Here is a 22,141-nt window from a genome sequence, read left to right as displayed (position 1 = left end):
TATTGAACCCTTCTCTTCATACAAATAGGAATGTAAAGAAAAAAAAAAAAAAAAAACAAAAAAACAAAAAGGAAAAAGCCACCACTGATTCTCTTCATTTTAAAGGGTGAATTTTTTTTGGGGGGAAATAATGTTATTTTGCATTTCATACCAAGAATGCCAGCTGCGAGGAACATCAGATAGACAACAGGAAGTATCCAATACTAGTGCAAGCAACTGTGCTTGTAAAAAATATCTTAAAAGGCAACTTCTGAAAAAGGGGAAGCTTTAAATTACAGGTGAGATTTTTTTTTTTTTTTGGCTATTTTTAGACAGTGTCTTTAAGACATCTGTTGGAAGCAAAATAACCAAACTGACTTGCACAACCACGCAATTTTTTTTTTTCCCCTTATGGCTGTGTTTTCTGTGTTACATACCAATGACCATTAGTACCACTAAAGGAGCTGAATGCAGTTTCTTAAATAATTAATGTGACAGATTGCTTGCTTGAATCAGTTTGAGTTCCTTGAGATGTAGTATTTTTTTAAAAATAAAGTTGGTGCTCTGCACAGATTAGAGAATTTAGTATCACTTAAGGACCTTTACTAGCCAGCTTCTTCTGTATTTATTTAACAGTAGGGCAAAACATAAAAAGCTTAAAAACTTCTCAAAATACACCAATCCAAAATTGTGCCACAGGCTGTTAAAACATTTCTTGCATACTGGCAAAATGTGGCTTGCCAGGCAGCTATCCACCATTTTTGGTGAGAAGCTGCTTTTCTTTTTCAGAAGGCTCATGAGATAGCGATTAAAAAAAAAAAAGGCGAAATACTAACTCACTTTCATGAATCCAACCCTTATTTTCATATCTATGGTTACATGCCCAAATATTGGTGTATATATAACTTTCTTCCCTCTGTGAAATTATTTGAAAGGAACTGGTTTACAACTTTTTTTTAAAAAAAGCCCAGCATTTATTTTTTTTGCCAACAAATCTTTGCAGGCATTACATTTGCATTAGCAGTAAAAATATTGCAATAAATCTTCACCTCACAAAGCTTTCTGTAACCATCTGTCAGGAAATCTGTATTAGCCTGGAGTAAGCATCACTTCACGTATACGTTTTTTCTTATTCTAATAAAAAATTTCAGTTTTAATGATGGCATGAACTAATTTCATTAGATAGAAATTAGGAAGATGTGCAGAATGCACACAGGGCTGTTCAGCTAATACATTTCAGGGTAAGGCCTTAAACATCTGATTTATGGTGATCGGCTGTCTGGATCCTGGCAAGCTGCATATCCAAACCTTTCCATGTCAGAGTTTCAAGACATTTGCCATTGCCAGCAGGAACAAGGGTGGTTGCAATTCACGTGGCAGGAGAGGAATGGGCTCCTCAGCCCTGTGGTCTCCCCTCCGTCAGCACAACCCCTGGCCCCATCGGCTGGAAACCCACTGCCCTCAGTCTCCACAGAGTTCCCAACCCAACAGGAAATTACAGTGTTGATGGTTTCTTTTTTCTACAGTGATATCAAACATTTATAGTGACACATATAAGAATATATTATATACTTATATAAATATATAAAATATTTATATAAAATATATAAATAAATACATATACAAAATATGGCATTACTTTCCAGAGAGATGTTACATTTCACAGGCCACCTTTCCTTACCCAGATTTCATTGTCATACAGAATTTGTCACGAAGTTCAGTAAACAATCAGCCTCAAAAAACCCGTTACCAATGTCTTCCTTATGTGAAAGCATCACATACCAGAACAAAACCAAATCACTTATCTTCTGATTAAAAGGACATATAACATTGTGGCAGACAGTTGGTTTAAATATTTAAACCCAGTGGTTCTTATTCTATGCTTAGATACAGGCAAATCATTTCTACCAAAGTCAAAGCAAGCAACAATTGTGTGTAGCATAAATGAAGCGCAGGGGTCTTAACACCCGGGTCCACGATACCCCTGTCTTGTCAGCATTGTTTTAAACAGGAGTTCCTCATACAGAACATGTGCTTTGGTAGAGTGTACCAAGACAACACAGAACACATACAGCTTTTCCAAATAAATAAGCAAATAGAAAGGGTGGTACTGTAATGGCAATTTTTTGTCCATGAATATTCTGTATTAGTGTGAGCAGGAAATGAGGAAATGTAAGCCCTGTTGCACAAACTGAAGCAAAGGACAGACAGAAGAATGCTTTACCAAGAGCTTCAGTGCAACTGTTATCCTTTCCAGTGGCATTAATTCAGTGATGGGTACATCAGAATTACTAATAAAATAAAATAATTTAAAAAAAATTTTAAAAAGATTATCTTGGTATTTGTCAAATAACAAAACTTAATCTCTTCTGGAAACACTTCCTTCACTCCATAAATTCATTTCTGTTATCTAGGTCAGTGTGTATGCATATGGATCTATACATATTTGTAAACCATTCCAAACCCTTACTTTCTCTTTGCATACAGAAGTATACACTAGAATTATTGTGTAGTATTTGGTATTCACATGTTACATTTAAATAAAGTTTATTAAAAAACAATTATATTAAATACAGACTAACAGAATATTCATAATATATTTTACAGTAAAAATAGCCATGTATTTATTTTAGAAATATGTTTCTTTAAAAAGTTCTTTGAGATTTTTATAAAACTTTTTACCCGTGAAGCTAAGTTTCCCGTCAGACCTGTAAAAAAACCTTAACCTTTAAATCCTTGTGTTTTTTTTGTTTTGTTTTCTTTAATACTTTTACAAGCTTGCAATCTATAAATTCTTTAAAATAAAAAAACAGTATCTTTCGGGATCAAATTGGTCACAGGCCATTCTTTAAAAAGTCAGTGGAGATTCCCTGAATCCATTCTGAAGTGCCTTTTGTTTTTCTCTCTCTCTGGGTATCAATAGTGCAGGTTTACATGGGAATTCAGAGCTCCCTACACGTCCTATAGGAAGCCCAACGCGTGTTGGTGGCAGGGTGCAGCTGCAGCAGTGTCCACAGAGGCTGCAAGTCTCCATCCACCGCAGGAGGCAGAGCTCGTTACTCCACGCGCAACACAGTCCACAGTGTTTGTCCAGCCCCTCCAAGGTCTCTGCGAGGTCCAGCAGCCACACACAGATGCCAGAAGAGCTGGCACCCAGCCCTCATTTGCTTTCCAAGTTATAGCAGTGGACATCTCCTTTTCCCTTCCCATCATACCCGGGAAGCGGCTGTCCGTATTTATCCACGCACCAGCAGTAACCTCTCTTTCGGCCTTTGGATGGGCGACACTGAAACAGAATAAAAGACCCAGTTAGCATTATTTTCGTTTTCTCCACTCTTAGTGTTATATAGCAGGGATTCCTGCTCATTTGACAGCTGCACTTCCATATCCTGGCCATATCTGACAGAATCAAACAGAATATTTATTACCACTACAAAGTATTACAATAAAAGCTTACCTGCTCTGCCTGTCAACCCCTTTGGGTCTAATTACTCCACAATAAAACTGCTCTGAGAACTACCAGAAAACAGCCTTTTATATCAGGCAGCGCAGTTGCCCCTTTGAATACCAGGACTACTTATAACAGTACGGGCTGATGACCGGGACCCATCTTTGGAAAATAAAGTTAACAAATTCATTCTACGCTAAAGCACAGGTCTGGCAAAGACAGCCATTGCAGCAATAAACACCCTTGGCTTGCATCTGTTTGCTGAAGGAATTTCAATACTGTAGTTGCCATTTATTATCAGATACATAATCCTTCTGTAATGGAGTTATCACCTCAACAACTGCTAGGTGTACTAGAACTTTACATGTATATTTTCCTATAAATAAGGTTGCTTATACAGTACTCTATAACCTACATCAGCTTCAGCAGTTGCCTGGTGGAATTTGCCAGCAATGCTGACCAACCTGAAACTACCACTAGACAGGCAACGACACTGAACTTCTTTAGAAATAGTAATGCAGTAAAAATGCATTATAAGGTCTAGTATGTACTAAGTAAGTAATGCTCTCCCCAGGGAACCAAGAATGGTAAAAACTAGACTAAAGGAGATGACATGCTGCAAGTTGCAGTCAGTATGCAACCTCAGACACAGTTACATACTGTGAACCTCTAGGACCCTGCAAGGTTTTCACCCACTCGAAAGACGTGTCTCGAGGACACAGATTATCTCACTAGGTTTGCCATGGTCAACCTCATTGCCAAGACATAGCCTCCAATGTCAGCTCACGTTCTGAGATTTGATGATACAGAATTCGCTGCAAATGCTAACAGAGGTGGCTGTTTAGTCAGGACAGACTTACAAAGGAGGCGGTGACACAAATATACCTATCTTTTCAAAGACTGAGGTTTCATCTGTTGCATTACCAACATGAAGGAAGACAGGCTAGACTGAAGGCACTTATGGCCCTCAACACTGTAAAGGCTACCTTGAAGCAGAGCAAATGCTGCCTCTGTGATCACACTCACAGCAATTCAAGTATTTCGGAGGTTCAGGCTGGTACAAGTCAGGTAAACTTTGCCACTACCGCTCAACTGCTCGTTCTGCAGAGTCTATAGGCGCGTCCCCATCTCCCATGCGGGTATGGCAGTGGCTCACAAAGCCAAGTGTCTTTTCTATGTGCAGCTACGCAAGGAAACATCAAGCAAGTGTGTTGGGCTTCACGTGCTGCGCAAAGTGCCTGACCCTTTCCACATTTAGTTTAGGACCTCAGGTGAAGGGATGGTATTTCAGACTGAACTGTGAATACGGGTCACTCCTGGGACAGCCTGCACCAGCACATTGGCCCCTGAGCCAACTAATTTGTGGCAGCATGGAGTAGGGTAGACAGTCTTCACTACAAACTTGTGAAAGAGAGATGGGAGCAGATCACACATTAGACACAAATTTCTGAACAAGTTTCCATCTTGTTTATTTTATTTTAGAGTAAATGAAATAATGTTAATCACCGTAATTGCAAATTAATCTACCCTTGTGATATATTTTTGAGTAACAAGCCCAATGCAGAAATAATACAACTCCTCCTCTTCTCTGAATTTGCAGTCCTTCTGCATTAGCCCTATGCAAATGGACGGCAGCAGGATGACAACATCAAGCTTAAAGTACATATCGGCTTATTTTAAGAGAGGGTGAATAAGTGCAAACCTACTGAGGGAACAGCTCAATTAATAATTTGTTAAACTACATGGTTAGCTGCATTTGAGTTCTAGTTACCCATTCGGCTGGTTTTCTGTACTAAATCTTTAAACATAAGTTTTACAACTTATGTTTATTGTCTCAAAAGCCTGACTAGGGCTCGTGTGTATTCTCCAGGATTTCTGTGAATGGCTACTCAAAGTCCGCTGACGTCAATGGTAAATTTTCCTTCAATTTTGGTGGCAAGTAGACTGGACTCTAGCTTAAGTGGTATTAACATTTAGTGACTTAAATTCTTCATGCTCAAAACTGAGGAATTCATAAACAACAGCCTTTGCACAATTTAAATTTTACAGAAAAGGAAACTGAGGTAGCAGTTCTTGAGTTGTTTTTCCCAAGAGAGCAGGCACAGATAGGGCCCAAATTAGAGCACAGGGCTTCTGGCTGCCAGCCTGGTGCTCCGGCAATGAAACTACACTTCTGCTAATAATAGGAACACAGCCTCCCCTTTTAGAAGTACTATATGAAGTATGTTACACAACTCTCGCTGATTCATAGGCTTGCATCACTCTCAAAACAAATGATCAATTAAAGTTATCTCATGTTGTTGGAGGTTTTGATTGCTTTTTACAGTTGCATAATCAATTTTCGGAATTAACTACAACACGAAGTTAGTCTGCAGGAACACCTTCCCTACTACTATTTTTTTACTTCTTCTAGACAACCCATTTGGAAAACAAAACACTGAGATCATTCTACAGCTGAAATAATGCTCTGTGAGGAAACAATTTACCTTTTCCAATCTGCGATTTTGTACTACCTGCTCAGCCATGCTGTCAATAGTAAAGCATTTCTGATTCAGAAGTGATGCTTTTATCCTGAAGCAGCTAGCTTGCATTCCCTACAGAAGTAGCGGACAGTTCATCTGGAAAAAATATAAGTATCCGCTCTTTTGAATTTTGTACTCCACATACATTTCAAGGCTCTGCCCAGCTCTTCTGTATGACTTCAGAAGTCCAAAAAGCTGCAAAACTGCCCAAGCGGTGGAGCCAGTAATTACTTCTGATACAAACACCAGCTGCCAGCTTCCATGCCACCTGCCCCTCTCCCTTCCACAAAGAAGTGCCGCAGAGGCATTCGTGGGGCACAGCAAAGCATATGGTATCCCACTGAATTCCTGGTCAGCCCAGAGGTCTCCATGGAGCTACAACTGTGGTCTCCCAGAACAGACTGCAGACAGCATTGACATATACCTCAGGCCATTTTGGCTCCCGCCAAGCCCAGCTCTGTTTTCAGTGGAACGATGCCAGCTCACATTTAGGTGAGTATCTGATTCCAGTACACAAATATGGGGCAATTCGAGTAATTGCCCCATATAATAATTCTAATTTCATCAAAAACTTTTTTTCCATGCTTGAGGCAGAAACGTGCCTGTATCAACCTATTCCACATAAATATACCTATATACCACAGTTGAATAGTACAATCTTTAAATGTGTGATTTATTAAGACAAATAATTCTAAATTTTAATATGTCTGATTTTAAAAAAGTTTGTATATAACACAAGGTGTGAAATATTTTTCATGTTGTACCCTGACAGATAAATGTATGTTCTTAAAATTGTTTCACATATGCAAATTACTCCCTATGGTTGTTCCTGAAAAGTCACTTTCTAGATATCCACAAATGTCTTGAAAAATAACTGCTTTCAACTTGACTGGAAGAGCAGGTGACCAGGAAGGCAGAATATGCTAACATGTGAAGTGCCTCCTGAATGAGTTTTAATGGTCTCTAGGGTGATCATAATTTATCAGTACCATCAGTACCAATTTATTTGTACCATCACACACCTATTACATTATCACCCTAGGCAGTGATTTTGGCAGCTGTTTCGGGAATTAAAAATGCCTAGCTCACACTCATTTTTTGATGAATTTACTGTCTATTTCCTAACCTATTATTCTGAATTTTGTTGTCACAACAGAATAACTGAATTACAGATTGAATGCTGCTAATAATAGCAATGAAGGAAATTAATAAAATAGCCTAGCACTCTCTTAATGAGATTAGACACCTGCTCACGGTGCCTAAAATATCAGATCAGACCTACATGTTGATGCTCCAAAAAGAAAACCAAACACACACAATTGTCACATCGCCTTGCGGACAGTAAATTCACTCACTTCTCACACTCAAAAGTTTGAGAAGTCTCAGAAGAGTCACTCACTTCTCAAACTGATGCTTTTTTCTAGGAGTTAATTCTACATGGGCAACTCAAATACATTCTTTTTGGTTTGTATTTTGTTCGTGTGAGAAGCAGCCTCCCCCTATAAGCCCTACCTGTGAAGGCCTGTTCCCAGGGTTGATTGAGGTTCATTTACAGGAGAAGCACTCCAACTGCATTTCATGTAGAATATTTACTCACATGGGCTCCATTTGTTGGCATCTCCTACAAGATCCTGAGTTGTCTCAAACTACCATTGAAACTACTGGACCTGTGTAAATTGGCACGGCGCTTGACAAGTCTGGCCAGGTATGAAAGTGCCCCTTCATCCTCTATGTTTGCTGACTGGATGGGCTGTTGCACATAGCATAGGAACTTTTCCTAAAGCAGTCTGAAAGTCTCCAGGCAGCACGGACACTACACAGAGGGCAGAAGCATGTCTTTGCTCTGTACCAACACCTTATTCTCGTAAATCAACTTCTAGGAACAAAGACTAGGTAAGTGTATTATGTGTCTTTCCTATTTTTTTTTCTCTGTACTTCCTTTTTTTCTGCCTCAGCAGCACAACTATGACTGCACTTTAAAGTACAGTCATCCTTTAAAGTAAGGCACTTTAATACGTGCTTACTGTGGATCTGATTTACTACATACACATGCCAGAGACTGCGTGCAAACCACCACCTTTTTGCTGACGAAGCAAAAACCTCAGAGTCTAAAGACAGATGAAAGGAAGATCTACTGAACAAAGTAAATATCAATCTGTGGTCTTCTGTAATACCTAGAGAAGGAAAAGGGCTACAGTACGCTTGTGTGCCTTGAACACAGTTAAATGACGTGCTGTTCTAGATTAGCTAAGCAAATGCTTTTATGATGCAGGCACAAAATACAGTCCTAGCCTCACTCCACATAGCAGTCCAACATATTTTCTGAACAAACGCAGACTGAGATGTGAGCATTGCTCTCTGCTAGTTTACATGCAGTGGGACATGAATGACATGGGCTTCTCAAACCTCCAGACAACAAAAAGAAACTCTGCCCCTGCTTGTCAGTTGCCACCACCTGCTCAGTAAAAGCTGGGGGGCGTAGACAAGCTCAGCAGCATGCACCGAAGGTCAAACAGTGCAGTCAGTGCTGAGCTGATGGCAGAAGGGAAGGCTGGAAACCCCACCCCTATTGCAAACACCCCACCTGACACTGCCAGCTTAATGCAGAGCTCCAGGGAATACCCGAAAGGGAAAGACTGTTTCTAAGAAAGCTGGAAGCTAAAAAATGGAGAGATACCATTCCTAAAATAAGGTTGCCTGGTCAGAGGTTGGCCTCTCACTTCCAAGCAATGAACTGCATTAGCTAGTAACACAGAGTCAGTCGCTCCTTTGGTTACCAGAGATAGAGGCTGACTCGTGTAAACCCAAATGGGAGAGACGAGATGGTCCACAAACAAAAATCTTTCCTTACAGAGGGTCTGCCTTGAGGAAAATCTTAAAGGAACTTTTGAATTCAGGAAATTTTGGAATTATACCAAAAAACACATTTGGAGGCAGGTCACTAACTAAACACTGGAATTAGATGGGATGTGCACACTAAACAAAGAACCTGGCACATCTTGCACTTCCCCAAGTTCCTGAATTAGCTTCAAGGGCACCACTGAATGGAGAACGCTGCCATAGCTCAACCTGACACAACTAAAGCATAAATACCTGCAGTTTAGGTCTGCATTTGTCAAGAAAGGTCACAACCCCAGAACCAAAAAGGGCTGAGAAGCCATCCTTGCTGCAGAGTTACTACTAGATGTATCATTTTCACGATAACATGACCTGGATTTTGGAAGTGATCTGTGTAGCACATAAAGGACAGATAAGTCCTTTCTCAAGTTGCTTTTTGTAATATGATCCAGTGCAGTTCTTCTAGGAACTCTCAAGCAGCTATTTGCAATTCAAAGCATTGATCTATTGCAGTCATATGGTGACTGCAACATTTAGCTCTGTGGGTTATTACAGAGGCACTGCTTTTTTTAAACCAAAGGGCATTAGTATCTAGGACACCAGCCAACCCATGTGTGATTAGGTATGAAGTGTCTCAAATGAATCTGTTGTCATGACCAACAGAAAATAAAAACACTGTCCCCACTTGACAAGGTTCAGCACTATCAGATCAGGTCCTAAAACTGGAAATGAACTAGTTCCTCTGTAAAATGATACATAATGCACCTTGCTGGCAAGATCCTTCAGCAAAGATGCAGAAAAGGTGAAGTGCATTCATTGAAATGATCAAGACTCTGTACTTACTTGCTTTTTCTTGTAGAACCCCTTCTTGTCACAATTTGGAATATGAAAACCTCTGGGACTCAAGACATTCAGGATCTTTAGATGGTTTAAAGTGTCTTCCATTTCCCTGCGACAGGGACCCTGTTAATGAGCATGTTTTAGAAAACACAGATGAAACTTCATTCCCAAATGCTGTCTTTCACACAAGAGTTAATAAATCTTTAAAGGGCAAGGAAGCACAAACCCAAACAAATCCATTAAAACAAAGGGAAGGCTGGATATGTCAAAAGGCAGACCATTCACAGATAGAATTCTGACTTTCTGCTTCATTCAGGATAAACTGATTTCTAAACACTATGCTATTCTAAGGCACAGACTGGAATTTCCAGTTGAAATCACAGCCACATACACATAGGAGAAGGCTTACCCAGTATGTAAGTCAATTATATATAACGTAACTTAGGTTTGGAAAAGCTGGCCTTGCACCAAGTGGGAAAAGAAGGTAGGCAACTAGAAATACACCACTTGATAGATTTTCCTTAATGCCATTTGATTTTCGTGATTCTGCTGGATTTGAAAGCTTAACTGAAATGGATTTAATTGAAAACAAATAGGTTGGCATAATGTATATGTATACATAAAAATACTGCAACTTTGGACAACAATTCCCAATTTCAACTGGACCAAATGGATGCAGCCATGCAAAGGAATGGCTGCACACAACATGCTCATTAGATAACTATGTCACTTTTTGCCTCACTTTCTCCATCTGCAAAAGGCTAACAACAATGTAGTGAGGATTAGCTCTAGGACAATGAGCCAAAAAGAACTTCCAGAAGCACTTTTAAGAGCATGTCTCAAACGCCAACTAATTATTTCTCACTGCAGCCCTTCAGGGTAGGGAGTAAAGCGTTACAAGCCCCACTTTGCAGTCAGAAAACCAGGAGTGGAGGAGTTCACGTTTTGCCAGAAGCCAAGAAGGCAGTCAGTGTCAGCAGTGGGATCGGGATTCAAGAGTCGTAGCCTACAAACTCTGTGCTTAGCTACACTCCTGTCTGGCACATTACTGACTCGGTCCACCAGCCCACTTCTTCAGCAGAGACCCGAAAAAATTCCTTTGCATGGTTGCATGGGTTTAAAATCTTTAAGTTGCTGTATCAACAGAAAGACTCATTTGGTGCAATTTTTAATTAGTGAAGTAATGACATTTATACTTTCAAGTGGTAATATTAATAGTTTGCTCATGCAAAGTGCCTTTCATGTGAGTGTCTGAAAGCATACAGACTCCACAGTTCTACTGGAATTTAAAATTGATTTTTTTGGTTAGCAAAGACCTTCCTTGCTGCTTTCATATGTTTTCTTTCAGGTATCAATCTCACAAGCTCTAAACATGTGCTTTAAATTGCTGTTCTTACTGGCAGTTCCTTAAAAAAATGAAACCGCTCAGACATGCCTGACTGCAAATCACACACGTTCAAAGATTTGGTCCCGAGTTAGGCCTACAAAAAGATCAACAGCTTTTTTTTAATTATTATTTTGAAGCAGGCTTCCAAAGTCAGAGAGATCAATATCAAAAGCTAACATGCAGACACAGCTAGAAGAGCATTTGCTGACAAAAGCACCTGTCCCCAGTGGACTTATTTCTGGTTCTTACAGACACCAGCAGCCTTGGTAAGTCGTTGTACCTTTGCTTGTGGGGTCCAACTACCACGTAAGTGAAATGTTCATCCTAGTTAAGACCAGGACTCTATTTCATCAGAGCTACCAAAGTTAATTCTTTTACTGTACACAGTTTACTTCACGTTTTTGGGAGGAGGACATGCTGGAAGGCAGATACTGAAGTGTTTTTACTAGACGGCTGGACATCAGTGACAAACTAAACATGCAGCTTCGCCACCCTTGCTGTGTTAACTTGGAGGCCACGCTCTCTTCAGACACAATTTCCACCTCATACAGGTTTCAAAACCTTCTTTTACAGATGGGAAGCCATGTCTGGTTTCACCATGACCGTTTTGATGAAACGCCGAAGTATATCCAGACATATTTTTTAGGTCATCTGGCACAGGCACTGGATTATTAGCCAGGATGTCCAGGAAGAGGAATTACTCTCCCCTCAGATTCACCACACTCCGGCTGCCCTGCAAATCCACTGGGCACAATCAGTAGGAAGCAATGGCAGCTCATGTGCCCGTGAGCCTTTGCATTTAAACACTAGCACCAAACGACAACTGCAAGTGGAGGCAGTGTTCAGCAAGTCATACAAACAATGACTGATCAGTCAAGATCCTAATCCTCAACCCAGCCTAAGTTTATCTCCTCTCCCTTGATTTGCGCCGTGGAGTGTGAACACAGTGCCACCACACTGAATGCGAAACACCTTTTTTCCATTATTGCAACCCAATAATGCTGTTTGCAACCAATTTTAATGATGACACTATTAAACCTGTCCCAAGTCCACTCACACAAATGTGTGATAATTACAGGGGGGAACAAGAACTTTTGATCTTTAAGAAATTACTTAGTGAAAAATCATACTTGTATCAATGTAAACATCATTGCATTAGGCCTTCGTGTTTTCTGAATGTGATCTGCTTGGTCTGCTGATTGTCTGCATTTGCAGATCCAATAGTTTTACCGGTTAAACAGCCAGGATGGCCTAAATGGCTACAACAATTACCACCATTTAGTTATTTTGTTTATTTATTTATCTTGTCGTATGCACAACATGCATATACATACACACACATGCACACACTCACATGCTGGGAAATGCCTTTCCATTTACAAAAGTACTTACGTATTCAGTCTCTTGTTTGGATTCAGAAGAGAAATTCAGTGTATCCGTACTCTGCGAATCATATTCCACTTTATAGCGCTGCGTATTTTTGGCTTGCACTTTCCTGATGATATCTATTTTGATGTGCGGTGGATGCGATTTGGAATCTGGCACCCTGTGAGAGTTTGGCATGGCCTGATTTTCTATGCTGCTGGTACTCCGGTCGTCTTCTTCTGAATCACTGAAATTTCCTTCCAGAACAACAAATGCAGTGAAGAAACAATGTTAATCAACTGCCAGCTGTGTCTGGAAGGGCAACAAGCCACTAGATTAGTCTACGTGCTTAACTTTCCTTTAGAAAATAGGGATATGTCAGAAGATGAACAACTTAGCATTCCGCACGCATCAGCACCTTTGTTGCCAAGCGATGACTTTTGTAACTGAAGCATCCCCTTGCTCCCGGAAGCCTCGCAAGGTACCCCACTGCACCGCCTGTGCTGGCTGCCCAGCATCTGAAAACCAGCTACCTCCACCTCGCTGCAAGCCACCACTGCCCCGGTTTCTCGCCCCTCGGCGTCCGCTGCAGTTTAGCCCGCCAGCAGGAGGGGGCAGGTCTGCGCCGCCGGCGGAGCCACCGCCGCTGGAGCGGGAGCCCGCACCAGCCCCGCCAGCGCCGGGGGCGCGAGGCCTTCCCCTTCGCGACTGCTGACCCGCGGCTGATTTAATCAACTTCAGTTAAACGCGGCTGGCTTAGGTAACTTATGGGCTGTAGTGTGATTCTTTGTCTTCCCCAGGAAGGTAATTTTTTTTAAAAAAGAGGCGTTCATACAATAAATTCTACCACGTTGAGTTTCCTGGTTCTAGTTAGCTATTTTTAACAGTTTCTCTTTCTTAATTTTATTCAACACACAGAACAAGAAAGGAAAAAAAAAAACCAGCACTTTTTCATTCTTCTGCTATTAAAATCAGAAACAGTTCTAGGTGTACAAAATACATTTTAAAGGTAATGGACAGAAAAAAGCTATTCATTCCGTAATGGTGTCAAAGGACAAACATCTGCTTTCATTATCAGCTTCAAAAATATTTTGTCTTTAAACTACCATCCACAAAAATACAGGAGAAGCGCATTCTTCCAAAATACTGCATAAGCCCTGTGTTCCTGTACCTTCTGAGGTATTTGTCTACGCTGCATTTCTCTCTCTTCGGAGACTCCTGCAGTGTTACTGTAACTAGCTGCATTTCCTCCAGGGAATTTTTCAAGTTTGGATATTCCTATCAGCTAAGTAGCTAAGTCCCACTAGTTGCTGCCTTGGCTGCTGGCCACTTTTTTTTTTTTTCTTTTAAAGAAATCATATTGGGAGTGCACAATGATAACTGATGTACAAGGAACATCCTGGAAATCTGTATTGCAATTGTACTTGATGGCTCACTGAAAAACCACAAAAGCCAAGAAATTCAGTGCTAAACCTGAAAGCCCATGTTAACGTAGCCCATTGACTCTAAATATTTCAACACAGGCAGTACAGTGGCACTGCCAACACACAGGAACAGGGGAGGAACACAAGGAGGAGGGATCTGGGTTAACATCTCGGTACCAGTGGTTTTAGTGTAGCCACTGCTGGCAATGGACATAATTGACCAGGAAAATCCAACTCCCAGTGCAAATGGATTAAGGAAGTTTAAGTCTTAAGTCTAAATTTCCTGGCTTTTGTGGGTTTAACTCAGACTCTCAGTGGTATTTGAGCATATTTTTGGTGGTTTAATGTCCTGTTTTTAAACAGTGGTATTTTTTTTTCTCCACATTCTCAATGAAGTTTGCAAGAAATGACACAATAAAATGTTATTAACCCAAATCTCCTAAATATAAATACTATGCCTACTAAGTTTTCTGCAATCAGTCCAGTTCATTAGTTTGCCTCCTTTACCAAAAATAAGTAGAAAATATTCTTAATGTGCATTAAATAATTACCAGACTGGTCATTTCAGTTTAGATAGGACATCACTTTTCAATAGCACTTCTTACACTTCAATTTGGAATGGTCATAATGCCACATTTTAAACTGTAAAGCGTATTTGATTAACTCACAAAACTTGGTGCCATGTTAGCTTTACACCCTAGTAACAGAAACAAAACTATGAGAGTTACTTGCTCTCTTTTAAAAAACAGATTAGAAGGGTTGCACATGCACACTACTACTAAATATTTTAGTGCCCCAAAAAAATGAACTGGAAAGTAAGTCAGTGGCCTAGTACAGTTGGTGTTAAGAAGCTACTGTAATATACACTACCTCATACCGATTTCTAGCAATTTCTGTAAACTAGGAATGACCAACAGTATAGCACGTGATGCAGGACCCAGCTGTGTGTAAGGGAGATGATGCGATTCTGCTCGGGGACAGTATGTACCAGGGAATGTTGGATTTAGAGCTGAAAGTGGAGCGGTCCCCATAAGGAGGCAGGCACTATGTGTCACACAGGTTCAGTGTACTTCTTCCTTCTTGCACCCCAGGTTTGCAACCTTCACTCCTTGAATGTGAACTGTAAGGGTCCTACTTTGCACTTTTTAAGGAATCAAAGCTCCTACTGATTTCAAAATTGGAGTTCTCCCTCAGCCAAGAATGCAGAAACAGGAACTCGGCATTTTGACTAGGCTGAAAACAGACAGATTTTCAGCAAAGTGCAGCTCTGTCTTCCCCTTTCTCCTTCTCTAACAGTCACTGTTAAAAGCACTACCCCTCCATCAAACAGCACCAACTCTCAAGTATGGAGGAGACGCCCCTAGTTTCCAATTCATGTGAAGGATGAATATGCAGAGCCAAGTTCAAGCTGCTCCATGTTCCATTGAGATTTAAAACTTCAGTGAGTACCTCTGAACTCTCCCTCATTCAAATTGTCACAGCTTGGGAGCAGCACATAAATAATTATAAGGCATCTCCTACTCCCATAGCATCCAGTTAACTGGAGCACTGGTGCCACTTCCTCAGCTAAGGAGAGGCCAGCCAAGGAGTCCCTGCAACCTAGCAGAAAAACTCCTGGCTTTTTAAAAATGCAGTGGAAAGCCTTTTGACACACTTTTCTATTAAATAAATGTTAAAATACTTGCTGTTGGTTAGCAAACAGTTTAATGAAATGTTTGCACAGAGGGACTGTGCGTTCTTGATCTGAATCCCAAGTTTTCCTGTCTTAAGTTTCCAAATGTGCATGCTAACAGAACTTTTTCCAACTGTCCCTTCCTCTTCAAACAAAACAAAACCCGCTCTGTGAACGTCTCATTTACAAGACATGTAAGAGGTACGGGAAGGCTTCGTTTGACCAAAGATTTATTTGCAGTGCAGGCAAAAAACCAACGTCCTCTTAAATACTGCTGTGCAAACGCTTTGTTCTGAATAACCACCTTCCCGGGCCAGGGAAGTACTTCACTCCTTCCCCCGCCTCCCCCCCAGCACTCTCCTGACTTAGCCACGCTGCAGTGCAGGAGTTAGCCCACGCTCTCCAGTTTTCTCGCACCCTCTTTCCAGGAAGACTGGGGACAAATCGCGAGGATTTCACCCTCTCTCCATCCAGGCTCTACAGCCTGGCAGCCCTACGCACCCGCAATATGCATTGCAATATGCAATCCCTCCCCACCCCCCACCCCGATTTTTTAAAAAAAGAGCAACTCTGCCTCGTTTGCGAGCACCTACGTAGAGCATCGGTGTTGAAAACAGATATATACATAAATAAGATGTAAGAGGTAAATCTTTCTTTCCTTCGGCAAAAGCACCCCTCCTTCAAAACGATCACAGCCTCGGCTACGTGGCTGCCCGAGGAGCCCTCCAAGGACCGGCAGCCAGCAGGCAGCGCCGGGGAGCGAGCAAGGGGCCTTTCCGAGGAACAGGTCTGCCCGTGCCTCCCCCCCTCCTGCTGCGTGCAATTTACTTTTTAACTTCAAAAACAAAAACAACAACCACCAAAAAAAGCGAGCAAGTAATCAGCGAACAAGGAAAGAGGCGCGCGTGCATGCGATCTCTTTACGCTTCTTCGCCCCCCGCCCCGAGGCGCAGCCCCCTTACCTGCAGCGTGCGGTCCCGGCAAAAGGAAGGCCCGCAGCTTGCCGCCCGCCGTGGCGTTGGTGCAGAGCCCGCGGCCCTCCAGCAGCGCTTGCAGCGGCCGCGCCTCTTCCCGCCGCGGCTGGCAGCTGAGGCCGGCGCCGCAGCGCTCGGTGTAGATGCCGCAGGGCTGCCCCGGGCGCAGGGCGCAGGTGAGGCAGCAGCCGCAGCCCGGCTCCCGCACCCGCTCGGCGCAGTCGGGTTGCAAGGGCTTGCACTGCTGCAGCGCCCGCGCGTCGCAGGGCTCGCAGCGGACCACCGGCCCCGCCAGCGCCGCCGCCGCCCGCCGGACCAGCAGCGCCAGCGCCGCCGCCGCCACTGCCCACAGCACGCCGGGCCGCGGCACCATGGCAACCGGCGGAGGGGGGCCGTCGGGAGGCGCCCCCGCGCACCCCCGGCCGGGGAGCGGGACGGGCAGAGCCCCCCACGGGCACGCACACGCCGCCGCTCGCCCGCAGGAGCGCGGCAGCCGCGGGCGGAGGGGAGCGGAGCGGAGCAGCACGCACAGCCCGCGCCGCCTCTAAGGGGGCTGCGGGGAGAGGAGCCACCAGCCGCTCGTACCCCGACCTGCGCCGGGAGAGAGCAGAGCTGCGCTGCCGGCACAGGCACGCCGACCCTCTCTTCAGCCGTCTGCCCTTAATCACATAAAGGTAGTAAGAGCTCGCTAGCAACAAAGGCAACTTTTTCCTTCCCCCCCCCCTCCTCCCTGCACAGCGCCTCAATCACTTGGCTTGACACTAACTTCTTTTTTTTTGCCACACACACAACACTCAGGGAAAAAAAAATAAAACGCCTTGTAAAAGTAAAAAAAAAATAAAATAAAAAGCCAAGCCTAGACGGTCTGAAGAAAACTTGGCCCCAAAACGCTTCAGAAAAGAAAGAAGGAGAAAGAGCGGAGGTGAGGGGGAAATAGAGGGGGGGGGGGGGGGAGAATAAGAAAGCAAGGTTCCCTTCTTTTTATTCTCTTTGCCGCCTGCTACTCGCCTGCACTCCCCACCACCCCGCGCCCATCTGTCCCCTTATGCCGCCCGGCCCGCCCTATATAGCGCCTCGGCCGCCGGCCCGCCCCGCGCTATGAATAACGAGCGGCGCGGGGCGGAGGGGAGCGCCGGCCCTCGCCAAATCCAGGTTTCGGTCACGGCGGGCTAGGAGGGCGGTGCGGGGGGTGGGGGTCGCCGCGGTGCCGGGGGTTTATGGGCACTTCTTAGAAATCAGCTGTAAGGGGTACTGCCGTGGGGAGAGAGGCACGTCGTATGCCTTTTGTTTCAAGAAAAAGTGCTCTCTGTGTGTATGTGTGTCCGTATGTGTTTGTCCCCGTGTCCGTGTGTATTTCCTTGGCACCGGGAGAGGAGACGCGAGCAAAGCTCGCGCAAGAGTACCCTTTTTTGGACTCCTGTGTACAATCCTGTCTACTTTGGGGCTGACTGAGAGTCCTGGCCATCGAAGAGGCGTGCCTTTGCTCTCACACGCACACGCACGCACGCAGGTCCAGGGCATACCTTGAGCCCGGCTCACATGACAGCTGCGTTTCCTAGGAAGATGGGGGAAACGTACATGCGCGCGCGCACACGCGCACACACACACACACACACACACACACACACACACACACTCTCACTCGCTCACTTCGCACAGATGTTTCTCTCTGGCCCTGGACTCGGTCCATGCGGTGCCCCAGCCTCGGGGATGTTCCTGTCCTAACTATATTTTTAAAATATTTTCTGAACTCTTAAAACTTTTCCCTCCATCCATAAGTAAACGGTTTCAATTGCAACATCCTCACAAATCTAGAAAAAAACCCAAAACCCAAAAAAACCCCAACAGCGAAACCCTACATCCGTTTGCACAATGCATGTGTTTGTGTTCTGTTTGCAGCCACTGTAAATTCCTCCCCTGTTCTGCTTGGCTTATTTCGCTCTCCCTGTTAACTTGGCTTAATGTTGATGGAGAAAATCTGAATTGGCAATGCCAGAATTTGTGACCATCCTTTCTGAAGCTCTCCGGCGAGCTGATGCAGAAGGGGATGGTGAGGTGTATATGTAGACATATATATGGTATTTCAGCCATACGATCCTGCTCCTCATGCAAAATAAAACCAATAATGCTTGCAGATACTGGCTTATACAAATATATTGTGCCGTGGGAATGATAAGCGCCAGACTACTGCTCTGTTTTCAACCCCTTCATCATTTAACAATGAAGCTCACCTTCCAGTAATTCATCAGCTGTCATGTGTCTAAATTCAAGTGGAAGAGTGGAGTATATCTGTTATTGCTCAAGGTACTGGCCATGATACTGCTAATCTCGAAAACTGCACTTTTTACAAATCAGATCTTTTTAGATAATTAGAACCAACTATTCAGTTTGTTTTCTCTGTTCCTTATTCAGTAATGATACCTTTCAGATACCATCTTCAAAGGGGCACCGTACATAACAGGACAAAAAAAATCTGATTTTATGTGTGAAGAATATGGTATAATAGTAGATAGACACTTTTCCTCGGGAAATTAAATTAAAGATGTGTTGGAAGAGAGATCAGCCTTGCTTAATGCCCCAATAGGTGACTGCATGAAGGCTTTTCCGCCTTCCTTTGTCCTCTTGTTCATTTTGTTAATTGACCAAAAGAGGTCGCAGGTTGTCCAGGATTGAATTAGAGACTAAATAAATCTGTGCGAGCCCATCTACAAAGGGGGAATTGATCAAGTACAATATACTGCATGTTTGGTTTCAGGGTTGGGTGGGGTTGGTTTTTTTTTTTTTCGAGACTATTGCAGGAAAGCTTGCTGTTAACTTTTTTATTTTACTTTGGTTTAAATAACTGTTTATAGGTAAATGAAGTCTGAAAATCTTTGGGATTGTCTGGCAGCGTGTTATCGGGAGAACTCAGATTAGGTCTAGCAGAAAGAGGAGGCCTTCTTCCTTTCTGCTTTGTCAGTAACACAGTAGGGTAGCACTGTACACTCTATGTATACAGGCATCTTATCAGTAGGGGTGAGCTTTTATAGCATGCCACTTTCAAAACTGAAACAATAATGCAGGGGAAATGCTGAGAGACGATAAGTAAAATGGGGCAAAGGGAATTAGGGGACGGAAGGAATGAGAGAGAGCAACCCTTTTCCTTCACCACAGTCGTACACCTCTTACTTACATACTAACACCAGTGTAACTTGTATTTTAAACTCTAGCATGAATGTTTTTATCAAGCTGAAATTTGATTCCCAGAAAGACATTTTTTTTCTTTCTCTTCTTTCTTTTGTAACATTCCACAAACTTTGTGGTGCACCATTTTGAAGTCCTGTTAATACAAGGAGATATTTGCAATGTCACCAAATAAAAGTGGTCCGCTTTTCTTTCTTTTTAAATACACATTTGGTGAACTTAGTATATATTTTTAAATAGCATAAACCAAGGTTAATGCAACATCAAGGTACTTTGAACAAAAAGCACTCCAAATGGAAAATTAACACTGCCAAAGATGTGGCTGAATCAGCTTTGCAGTAAGTGAGTAGAAAGCCAGTGATGTGTCAAAGATCAGGTCGGCCTAACAGCTTTTGCTAAACAATTAGCTGTTTGCACTGTCTTAATCAATGGGCACTGCATTACAATGCGTTTATATGAATGACAGAATTTGGTTCAAAGCCCTGCCTGGCAATCAGAAGATGGATACCAATGTATCTGGAAAGCCAGATAAGAAATTTATAAAGAAAAAAACCAAAAAACCCCAACAGACACCTTTAGCTAACAGCTGAATTACACTTACAGACCGAACCTTAGTAATATCGATGGAACTCTTCTATGTGGACAAGGCCAAGGGCTAAATATGCAAATTAGCAATGTTTATAAAACTGTACCAGATCTGAACTTCCACATTTACATTTACTGTTTATTCTAGAGGCTTTGCAAATTTTTTCCTGTTTATTCAGTTTTACTGGGAGAAGAGGGAGAGACAAAAGTCATGTAGGGTTATACTGAACCTCTACATTCAGTTCTAGACGATGGAGAGCAAAAGAGGAACAACTGAAAGGCTCTGTGCTTCAGAGAATCTCGTGTCCTCCTCCCATTGCTCTAGATAATGAAACTGTAATTTATGGAAGCACAAAAAGGATGCCCTTTATTTCCCCTTCCACTTTATCCTCTCACCTCCTTCACACTCAGCTCTCTCTCTTTTCTCTGATGCACTAGCTGAACTCATACCTTTTGTGTACTTGTTTCTTGGTGGCTGTGTTTGCTACAGGGACAAGACATGGGAACTAGAGTTGTGGCTGAAGTAGCTCTACTTTCCACTGCATGGTCCCATTACATTTTGGAGCAATCCAGACTTTTTAGTGTAGTCCCACTGTACTGCATATGGTTACACTACCCAAAATTTAACTCTCAAGAATGTGAGCTTTCCTATATAATGCCATTTTAAAACTCGTGTAATTTTGCAACTCTTTTTCAGACCAAAAGAAAATCTTCACAGAAATCTAGAGATATATAGCTTATCTTGGGTTGAGGGCTAAATCCACATTTGCAAAGCGTCCTTTAATTTGGGTCTCTCTGCTCTTCTTTTTGCAAACTTTGGAGTTTTATGAACAATAAACTTCTAAAGTCAGAAGAAAGTAGGATTTCCTCAATATGTTCTTGTTTTTCAGAGGAAGAATACTCAGATTTACAATGAAGTTAGTGGATATAATACGTACTTTAAACTTAACTTAAATTATACTTTCTAGATCACTGTTTTCACAAAGGCAAGGATTAAGATCTCAGCATTATTTGTCACCTGTCTCTAAAAATACTTTTTAATGAAAATTTCCTGCAGACCTGCTCCTGGTTCGGGGCTAGACATGAACATCTCGGGTGTTTTCTGGCTCCCCCTCTTAAGCCAAGTGTGCAGGCTTACAAAGTAGAAAATTGTACTGGATTCCTTACAAATGCCACCCTGTGCTGCCTGTCTGAAGATGGCAATCTGAATTCAGTGTGACAGAACAAACGAGAACTGAATTTGGAAGAAGATAAAATTAGGAAACCAAAGGAGAAATAACAAATCCTTTGTTGGGAAGCCAACTGAATTGAGACATTTTACACATTAGCAAAGACTTTTCAGGATTTGTCCCTTGCTTTGCTACCAGAGGCATACATAATAAAAGGACATATATTGGCAGTATTACAGAAACAGTTACCAAACACTTCCCTGTACTAATTGAGACATCTTGTTAACAATTACAGAAGAAGGGAAGATAGCTGATAGGTTTCCTATTACAAAGCTCTTATCCAGAGAGGTGTTCATCTCTTTTATGTACTAGTTAAACATTATATAGTGTGTCATGGCAAATAAAATCTTAGGGAATTTAAAGAGAACAGGGGGATTAGAGGGAGGAGGAAATGAAGAAAAAATCTAGCTCTCAGGACTTCTTCATAAGAAGCGAAGAGATTGCTGCTGGACCAGATCTTCTCCACACCCACACCATAGCCAGCAATGTGGGTATTGTGCAAGTTCCAAAGTGCAGGTGTCATAGAAGGTAAAAGGAGAAATGCTGCTGCTTCAAAAGTGTACAGTCTGCTGGAGCTAGATTTACTGACACACTTGAACTTCTGTCTGCAAGTAAAAAAACCCCTCATAATAAAAAAATCATATCCTACCTTAAAAATCTCAGTGAGGTGCTGAAGTGGAAAGATAAGTGATTTT

At 42.5% G+C, this 22,141-nt stretch overlaps 1 protein-coding gene across 1 annotated transcript; it reads right to left on the bottom strand.

Annotated features, from left to right (window-relative positions):
* Positions 1 to 952: 952 nt before the first annotated feature.
* Positions 953 to 17,473, bottom strand: IGFBP3 (insulin like growth factor binding protein 3). Its single transcript, XM_072853465.1, has 4 exons — positions 16,438 to 17,473; positions 12,407 to 12,636; positions 9,631 to 9,750; positions 953 to 3,265 (listed from the first exon to the last, which is right to left on the bottom strand). Exons 1-4 carry the CDS (start codon positions 16,820 to 16,822, stop codon positions 3,140 to 3,142), a joined length of 861 nt encoding a protein of 286 aa, XP_072709566.1. The 5' UTR covers positions 16,823 to 17,473; the 3' UTR covers positions 953 to 3,139.
* Positions 17,474 to 22,141: the final 4,668 nt, after the last annotated feature.

Source organism: Ciconia boyciana, chromosome 2 (assembly GCF_034638445.1).
Source record: "Ciconia boyciana chromosome 2, ASM3463844v1, whole genome shotgun sequence".
In the NCBI taxonomy this organism is placed as follows: domain Eukaryota; kingdom Metazoa; phylum Chordata; class Aves; order Ciconiiformes; family Ciconiidae; genus Ciconia; species Ciconia boyciana.
Note: the sequence above shows the minus strand (reverse complement) of the source record. Positions and strands in the feature narration are given on the sequence as shown.